The sequence below is a fragment of the Clupea harengus genome, chromosome 22 (genome assembly GCF_900700415.2).
Source record: "Clupea harengus chromosome 22, Ch_v2.0.2, whole genome shotgun sequence".
Taxonomy (NCBI): domain Eukaryota; kingdom Metazoa; phylum Chordata; class Actinopteri; order Clupeiformes; family Clupeidae; genus Clupea; species Clupea harengus.
In genome coordinates this window covers 1,648,720-1,658,719 of record NC_045173.1, presented here as the reverse complement: position 1 = coordinate 1,658,719, position 10,000 = coordinate 1,648,720, and the positions used below count along the sequence as shown (strand labels likewise).

The following is a 10,000-nucleotide window of genomic DNA, read 5'->3' as shown; positions in this document are numbered from 1 at the left end:
TCAGTGCTGGTGTCAGTGTGTGTTTATCTTGTTAGCTGATTTGCGAGTTGGTCAGGGCTAACGTTTTGACCGTGTGACTTCCTGGGTAACCCCCTTTCAAATCATTTATTTTTATATACTAATAACAAGGGTTCCCTCACCCCAGGTCATTTTTAAATTGCTGTTAGCTGATACAGAAATGACCAGCCTAAGGTTGTTTGTCAGGGGATCTTTTTTCACTTTTTCACTTTTATTCTGCAATGTTTAAGTTATGCGCTGCTGAAATTTCCTCGCTCTACTTTATTTGAAGATAAAGATGGATTTTTAAGAGAGGAGTGGATGGATGTCATAGTAGGATTGCACTTTTCGCCTCTACGGCCTATAAATAAGCTGGCTTCATGACACTTGAGTCCATTGTTCACAGGAGCAGATTAAGATTAATCAGATCGTCCAAAGGTCCCTGTCAATGGGGTCCTGTCTTGTGAGACAGCATTTGTGTGCTCTCTTTAGCTTTTCTCTCATCCTTCTGACCAAGGGGTTTAGCCCAGAAGGATTGGGTTTGGAAAGAAAGAAAGAAAGAAAGAAAGAAAGGAAGGAAGAAAAGAGAGAAAGAGGACAGTGAGGACAGACGGGGGGGGAGGGAAAGGTTAGACGGAGTATTAAAGAGTGTCTCCAAGAAGTTTATTGTTGTATTATTTTCACCATATGCCTCCATGTGCTTTTACTGCCTCTCTCAGTCTTCATGAAACAAAGGGAAGGCTCTCAGACTCTCTGTCTCACACACACTCTCCTTCTCACACACACTCTCCGTCTCACACACACTCTCTTTCTCACACACACTCGCACACACATTCTGTATGGTAGCTCACTATTTCGAGGAGAGCGATGTATTCAAAGCACAGGGTTTCTGATGCACACCTCACAGTAAGATGGTCAGCAGTCTCTCGCTCTCACCTTCTCTCTGATCACTTGAAGCATCAGAATTGTTCTCCCTATCCTAAGGGAGGCTTTCATGACATTATTCCTCACCTTATCTCTTTAAGCGGCCATAATTGCATTGTTCCAGCCCTGTCAAAATGGTGGGATTTAATGAACTGGCATGTCCCACCGGTGAGCAGAACAAATGGAGTTAAATCACCACATCGTGTACACTCTGACGGTGCGCTGTTTGGACTGTGGCTCAGCCTTTTTCTCTCTTTTTTTTTTTAAACCACCGCCATTCCACCGAGACGGGTCATTCGTTTCCCTAATCAGACAGATTAGGTTTTATTGATTCAGAATTGATTATATAGAAAGCCCACTAAAATGACGGGCATCTTGCATTCCTCCGCACAGCTAGCAGTAGCTATGCTGCGTCCAGTCAGCAGTTTATTTTGAATGGTAATGTGTTGTTTGGGCTCCACATGTCGTTTTCGTAAATTATAAATGAGTGAGTGCGCAATGGAGCCAGAGGTGCAAACACAGATGGTGGCAGAGTTTTGTTTTCTGACCTCCTGAACGGGTCAGCTACTTGACCTGCAGACCTCTCTAATCAGTGCAGTGGGTGAACAATGTGTTTATATTAGGATGTGTGTGGTAGAAAGAGAGAGGGAGAGGGTAATAAAGAGGAATCCTGTGGGTATACATTTGTGTTTGGTAGAAAGATAGAGGGAGAGAGTAGGAAAGAGGAATCCTCTGGGTATACATTTGTGTTTGGGACTCTCTCCTGCATGCATGAAATATGTATGTATTTGAATGCGAGTGTGAGAGGATGTTTGTTTGTTGTGTCTATACATGAGAGTATGACTGTGCAAATCAAGAGAAAAAGTGAATATGTGTGTGTGTGTGTGTGTGTGTGTGTTTGTGTGTGTCTGTAAATGTGTGTGTGCATATGTGTGTGTGTGTGTGTGTGTGTGTGAGTGCTAGAGAGTAGTATATGAATGTGTGTGAGAGGGTGGTGTGAGTGTGTGTGTGAGTGTGTGAAAGCACCTTTAATCATTGGTAATCTAGTTGCTGCTAAAGGAGGCGTAAACTGCAAAAAGCAGAAATAAAACTAGAATAGAATAGATTTCCGTGTCTCTAACCTGAATAGAAAAGATTTTCATGTCTTTTGTGATTTTCGTGTCTCTACCACTGCCCCCCCCCCCCCCCCCCTAACCAGAATAAAATACAATAGAACAGATTTTCATGTCTCTAACCCCGCCCCCCAATTTAAGAGAAATGCCCTGATCAGGCCTGAGAGAAAGAAGAGCCACTCAGACACTGTGAATCCCACATGCACAGACCAAACTTTCTGGCCTTCATATTGAGTGTCGCCGTCATTATGTTTTTGGAAAATGTCAGCCAAGTGATTTGTTTAGACACATCAGGTTTCTAATTAGCAGTCCCGTCCTGCAGCTGAGCCTCTGAGCTGTGAGAGTGCTTGCATCATCACGCCACTCACTGAGAAGAAGGGCGTTCCTCTCGCACACACACATTACACACACATTTTAACCCTTCGCTGGAGTAAATGGGAAATACACAGAGCAGAACCATAGTGAGATGAGACTCCTCTCTCATGCATAGACACGGACGTGACGAGCCTTTATCCTCCTGTTCTACTCCTTTATGAGCTCAGTCCCTCTGGGGATTCTGTGTGCAGCCTGTGAAAGCCTCCTCGTGTTTTTTGCCCTGACTCCCTAGACGGTGAGAATGTGGCGTAGAGGCATTTACAGCCACCAGCTCTGTAATTTGCCACCTTTGGTGTGAGACATTGTCTCCTCTGTTGTGATTGAAATTGACAAAATAGCACTGGGAGCGTTTACTGGGGCTGTAAACCTAAACACTCCTCTCAAAGCCAACAGCTGTCCTGCCGTGTGAATGGCACAAGCAGTATTTAACCCGTTAATCTTTCACAGTGATCAGGCGGCCTTGCACCAGGGAGGTCTACGGGAGCAGCGTCAGGCATTCCTGCGCTGCCTACGATGGGCGTGTCAGTGTTGATGAATGCGTTCAGTCCTGTGTTTATTTGGGCTTCTGCTGTGTTTTTGTTTTGCTTATTTCTTGTTTCTGATGTCACGTCTCCTTTCCTTCCCACAGCTCTGGTGCCCCGGCTGCCATGGCGACGCTCCGCTCCACTCTCACCGTGCTCCTGGGGCTTCTCCAGCTGGCCAGCGCCTCCTTTCCAGAGGAACCGGGTCCTCTGATCTCCACCCCCGCTGAGGGTAGGTGGACCCCTCTCCAGGGTACTTTAGGGACTAGTGGACTAGGGGGTGGGGTGAGAGAGAGGGGTGGGGTTCTGTCTGAGACCCCTACGCAGTAAAGGTCAGGAGGGGGCGCCCAGCACAGAAATCACATATAGTGATGAATGGTCTCCCACTGCAGACACACATTACAGAGATGGTCTCAGAGATGGTCTCCCACTGCAGACACACATTACAGAGATGGTCTCCCACTGCACACACACATTACAGAGATGGTCTCCCAGTTCAGACACATATTACAGAGATGGTCTCCCAGTTCAGACACACATTACAGAGATGGTCTCCCACTGCACACACACATTACAGAGATGGTCTCCCAGTTCAGACACATATTACAGAGATGGTCTCCCAGTTCAGACACACATTACAGAGATGGTCTCCCAGTTCAGACACACATTACAGAGATGGTCTCCCACTGCAGCCACACATTACAGAGATGGTCTCCCACTGCAGACACACATTACAGAGATGGTCTCCCAGTTCAGACACACATTACAGAGATGGTCTCCCAGTTCAGACACACATTACAGAGATGGTCTCCCACTGCAGACACACATTACAGAGATGGTCTCCCAGTTCAGACACACATTACAGAGATGGTCTCCCACTGCAGACACACATTACAGAGATGGTCTCCCACTGCAGACACACATTACAGAGATGGTCTCCCACTGCAGCCACACATTACAGAGATGGTCTCCCAGTTCAGACACACATTACAGAGATGGTCTCCCAGTTCAGACACACATTACAGAGATGGTCTCCCAGTTCAGACACACATTACAGAGATGGTCTCCCACTGCAGACACACATTACAGAGATGGTCTCCCAGTTCAGACACACATTACAGAGATGGTCTCCCAGTTCAGACACACATTACAGAGATGGTCTCCCAGTTCAGACACACATTACAGAGATGGTCTCCCAGTTCAGACACACATTACAGAGATGGTCTCCCAGTTCAGACACACATTACAGAGATGGTCTTCCACTGCAGACACACATTACAGAGATGGTCTCCCACTGCAGACACACATTACAGAGATGGTCTTCCACTGCAGACACACATTACAGAGATGGTCTCCCAGTTCAGACACACATTACAGAGATGGTCTCCCACTGCAGACACACATTACAGAGATGGTCTCCCACTGCAGACACACATTACAGAGATGGTCTCCCACTGCAGACACACATTGCAGAGATGGTCTCAGAGATGGTCTCCCAGTTCAGACACACATTACAGAGATGGTCTCCCACTGCAGCCACACATTACAGAGCAGGCATGCAGCCAGGCAGCCAGCCGTGGCCAGGCAGGGCAGAGGGCAGAAGGGAGCAGATGAAGACTCAGGCCTGGGATTGAGATGACAGTAGGGCAGAGGGGATGTACATGCACAGGTACATGGCCACACCTGTCTGTGGGAGCAGATGCAGACACACATGGATGAATGGGTGCATGTCTGCTGCCCACACAGTTTCCCACGCTCGTTTACAAAGACCAAACACACTCACAACTATATATATATATATACACACAACTCACACACACGCATTCTGATGTACAGCATCACGCTCGTTTACAAAGACCAAACACACTCACATATACACAACTCACACACACGCTTGCTGATGTACAGCATCTGCATAAATACACAAAATCGCCCACCGCCTCGTCTGTTGCCTCCTTGACGTTTATGAAAATGACACTCTGGGCTTTTCATTAGAGGCCCCTCCAGCAGCTGAGACAGACTAGAAGCTGAGGAGACAGGCTCTTACTCGGAGCTCTCCCTCTCAAGAGCTCTTCACTCCACGTATCACTCCACGTATCACTCCACATATCACTCCACGTATCACTCCACGTATCACTCCACATATCACTCCACGTATCACTCCACGTATCACTCCACATATCACTCCACGTATCACTCCACGTATCACTCCACGTATCACTCCACATATCACTCCACATATCACTCCACGTATCACTCTGGAGCAGAAGATGTGCAAATCAGGCCTGATGGGCTCGGAAAAAAACATATTTTGCACATACCATAACACGCTAATGTCATGTGTATGCTATGTGAAATGCTTAAATGTTTTATTGGAAAGATCTTGGGTGTGCTTTGCTGAGCCCATGTGCCAGCAAGGACAGAGCTATTTCCAGTGTATGTGTTAGTGTGTGTCAACAATAACATTACAGGGGGAGGCGGGGGAGTCATTTAAAGGTGCGGAGAAGCAAGAGCCAATCAGTCAGCCCAGCCAAGGGCGCGGGGACAGGCAGGCCACAGCCCTGTCCACACCAGGCAGGCAGGCAGCCCCACTGATGTATGGCTTTGTCCTCCTCGCTCCCCCTTCCCCAGCCTGGCTCCCCCGCACCGGCTGGTCCCTCGGAGAGGAGGGGAGAGGAAAGGAACGTCTGAATGACTCTTTTCCTCTTTCTTTTTCTCTTTCTCTTTCTCTATCATTCTTTCTCCCTCCCTCTCTCTCTCTCTCTCTCTTTCGTTTCTCTCCTCAGTGGCCAGACGCTATCCTGTGTTTCTGGGTCGAGCCCATCGCTCATACGTGCGCCAGGAGCTTCTACACATCCAGAGTGTCCTCAAAGTGAACCGCACCCTGTACATCGGCGGCAGGTGAACAGCAGCCTCAGCACAGCGCCTCTCTCTCCTCAGCGGCCAGGACAGTGACAGCTTCAGACATGCATGACTGAAATAGAAAGCGCTATGGATGAACAGACAGCCTCAAATGAATTTGGGGACTTTGTATTGAAGATCAGAGTTGAATGATTCTCTGTGTTTAATGTTTCTTTACGTTCATGCTTGCCCAAAGAGTCCAAAGTCTAAGGCAGTATTATTGGGGGAGAATGTATTCTTACTCACAAAGCCTCTCTTAGTGCTCTTCAAAGTAACGGAAAAGAAGGTCTTAAACACCCCGTGAGGGTTCACACATGTTCCTGGTTATGGTTGACAGTGAGAGTGGGGAGTCAGAGGGGTGTGGGGGGTGTGTGGGGGGGGTGTGTGGGGGGGGGGGTGGGGGGGTGGGGGGTGGAGGGGGGGCAGTGCTCCCTGCCCTCAGTCCTCTCTGAGGCCCCGCTGGCTGGCGCTCCATCTCTGTCAGAACTATAAGCCCTGCCTCCGCCGTGGCTCTCAGGGAAGAAGCCCATTAAGAGGCTCTCCCCCTAAACACAACTCCAAGTCCACTGTAAGGTAACACAACCCTGACACTTGACCAATGAGGGATTATGAGGGAGTCTTGTCTGGAGGGCCTGCAATAAATAACGAAGGTGTTTTATTTATGGAGTGCTTTCCATAACTCAGACACAGTTTACACAGTCGTTAAAGTGAGGATAGATAAAGTGCAAGGGCGATGAATCAGTCAGCTGATGTTCAGGAGGTGAATATTCACAGACCCACAGAACACACAGTTAACACACAAAGCCACTGGATTTCAAAGGATTTGGCCTATGGCAAGAGACACATGCATCCACTCCGCCCTTTCTCGTACACAACCCATTTTCAAATAAGGCTTAAAGATGATTTCTTTCGCTCCAGGCTATGATTCTCAGGCTCCTCAGCACATCGGAGAGGTTCATTAAGAAGTTACGAATTGATGTTCCTTCGGGCAGTTCATCATTTGCATTTTATCAGTGCCATCACCTCACTTCGCTCAACACACTCGGATTCCTCAGCCCCACTTTGAAACATGACCTGGGTCAGAAACATGGTCTCCATTCTTGAGAGTGTAGACAAGAAAACTGATGCTGTTGATGTCTCTCCCCACTTCTACTCCCTCCGATAGTCTTAGTCTTAGCCATTATCACCCACAGCATTCTAAGGGGTCCAGCAGTAGAACCTGAGAAACATCAAAAGTGTCAGTGGAGTAAAGTGCAGGTGTTCGACGCAGGGCATACAGGGCATCCTGCAGAGTAACTCTTCGGAAGGGGACTTCAGACAGTGATTGGGGAGGCTCATTGCGAACCTTGGTGTGTTTTCCTGAAGGACCCAACTAAAATAGAATTCTCCTTCTGGTTATGTTTGATCTAATTCTGTCACACAGAACTCCTGACTTGTAAGGTTTCTCCGGAGTCAGCACTAGTCTTCCAATGTAATCTTCTAATGCATTTCTTAACATTGTAGTCAATGTAGTCTTCTATTGAGATAATTGAAGACACCTTGTGCTTCTGTGAAAATAGGCACACATATTAACAAACTGTAAAATACTGGACTGTCATATCTTACCCATTCTGAGTAAAGCTTGCAAACATCTAAGTATGCTCAACTAAAGAGCCAAAGGCCCTCTGGGGCCGATACCGTACACACTCAAGGGCCGATACCGTACACACTCAGGGGCCGATACTGTACACACTCAGGGGCCGATACTGTACACACTCAGGGTTTTGGAGCCACAACCCCAACACCCTCATGCACCGGGGGGAGCTTCCCCCATCACTGGTCAGAGAGGTGCCAGTGTCACATTTGGACTGCTCTCCAGAGGTGCCAGTGTCACATTTGGACTGCTCTCCATAGGTGCCAGTGTCACATTTGGACTGCTCTCCAGAGGTGCCAGTGTCACATTTGGACTGCTCTCCATAGGCGCTCAGGGGGACTGAGAGAGACATGACATCACAGTGGCCGCGGGAAATGCTATCGAGCGCACAAAACTCAATATCCCCACAGATCGATGTGAACGTGCTGCATGGGCATCCCGCTCTGCTGGGCGATCTAGAACTCTGATAGCTCCAGCCTCCCTCAGCCCAAAATGGCCACTCACTCAGACACTCAGGCCTCTACACTGCATGCGTCGCAAGAGTGTACTTTATTGACTGATGCCACGATCCAAATCTGTCAGTTATGACGTATAAAATTGCAGTTTTCTGCGAAGATGTCTGCCTACACAAACATGGCAAAGTGTTCAGGTGTAGCAATAACGTATCCATGTAGACATACCTCTTTCAAAATGAAGGGTCGTGATCAGATCCCTGAATATTAAGGAAAGGCAGACTGCATGGTGTTTCTACATGGGACGGAATCAGGTAATATTCACATAAGTAGGTAACATTCACAATTTAATGCCAATGTCTTGTATAAGTCATTATGCGGTAACTCAGGGAGTCACAGCTATGAATGCACGTCCCCGTGAGAACTAATGTGTTGATGGAGCAGGGTTTAAGATCATCTGTGTCTTTGTGAGGAGAACTTAGGCAGCTGAGGGTCTTAACGCAGATTAAATGGAGAGTAGATGTTGCTTTTAGTCTGACTCTTCGGAACTGGTGTGTGATGGATGTGAAGGTGTGCCACCACTGAAGACTCTTTTAGAAGAGTTATTTGATGCTCTTCTCTCTGTGTGCCTCTCTCTATCTCTCTCTTTCTCTCTGTGTGCCTCTCTCTATCTCTCTCTTTCTCTCTGTCTGTTTGTGTATTTCAGAGATGACCTTTATAGAGTTGAGCTAGACAACATTGCAGGGGATGAAATGTTCTACAGCAAGGTGAGTCGCACCCTCTTTTTGCATCATTGTTCACTAACAGCATACACAAACACACAAACACACAAACACACAAACACACAAACACACAAACACACACTTACCTGATTGTGACTAAATGCAGAAGAACACACAAATATGTGCATACACACGTGCACACACACACAAACACAAGTGCATGCATGTACACACACACACACACACACACACACACACACACACACACACTCACACACACAGAAGTGATGTCATTGCTCATCTGATGAGGAAAATTGATTGCTCTAATCTCATCTCTGATCTCTCTCTTATCGCAGAAGAGAACTTGGGAATCCAACAGAAATGACATCCGCATCTGCCGGATGAAGGGCAAGCACGAGGTGAGCCCACTAGAGACCCCACACGCCTGTGAGGATGAGGAAGAGTTGTGTGTGTTGTTACGAACAGACTCCACACGCCTGTGAGGATGAGGAAGAGTTGTGTGTGTGTTGTTACGAACAGACCCCACACGCCTGTGAGGATGAGGAAGAGTTGTGTGTGTTGTTACGAACAGACTCCACACCCCTGTGAGGATGAGGAAGAGTTGTGTGTGTTGTTTACGAACAGACCCCACACGCCTGTGAGGATGAGGAAGAGTTGTGTGTGTTGTTACGAACAGACTCCACACGCCTGTGAGGATGAGGAAGAGTTGTGTGTGTTGTTTACGAACAGACTCCACACGCCTGTGGGGATGAGGAAGAGTTGTGTGTGTTGTTACGAACAGACTCCACACGCCTGTGGGGATGAGGAAGAGTTGTGTGTGTTGTTACGAGTGGGAATACTTTGATCTCTTCCTTCGAAATCTCCCGTCCATGTAGGTTCAAAGACTAATTAATTGTAATGCTGGCAGACAACCCCCATTTAAGCTCAGCTGGATTGATTAACCCAGAAGATTAGGATTTCTAAATGGTCTACAAACTGGTTACTGTAATAGCTGAATCATTAATGAGTGAGGGGAACTCTCAGAGGAAATGTCTTTTAGAGAAACACTTATTTATGAAGGTTGACTTACAGATACCTTTATGCCACGGTACAAATAAGCCAGTGCCCTAGGGAAGTTATTGACACAAAGATACTGAACAGTTGCTGACTCATCTTGAGTTGTGTCTTAAGAGCATTCAAGAGTTTGCCAGTTTACTGTCCTTGATTACTAGGTAAAAACATCAGACAGTTGTGCTTGCGTGTGAAACAGTACATTGTAAAGCCCTGTGGATGATGTGGTGTGTGCGGTATCCCCATCAGTCCGAGGTGTGGAGGCGTAATGGGATTGTATGTGGCTAACTGC

General features: G+C 47.4%; 1 protein-coding gene across 1 annotated transcript in view; it reads left to right on the top strand.

The window, feature by feature from the left end:
- Positions 1-10,000, top strand: part of sema6ba (sema domain, transmembrane domain (TM), and cytoplasmic domain, (semaphorin) 6Ba) — a 70,068-nt gene that overhangs the window by 25,252 nt on the left and 34,816 nt on the right. The window contains exons 2-5 of the mRNA XM_031559901.1: positions 3,037-3,161; positions 5,716-5,830; positions 8,622-8,682; positions 8,994-9,056. Coding sequence (XP_031415761.1) covers positions 3,056-3,161; positions 5,716-5,830; positions 8,622-8,682; positions 8,994-9,056 — 345 coding nt within the window. The 5' untranslated portion in view covers positions 3,037-3,055. The remainder of the gene's footprint in view (positions 1-3,036; positions 3,162-5,715; positions 5,831-8,621; positions 8,683-8,993; positions 9,057-10,000) is intronic.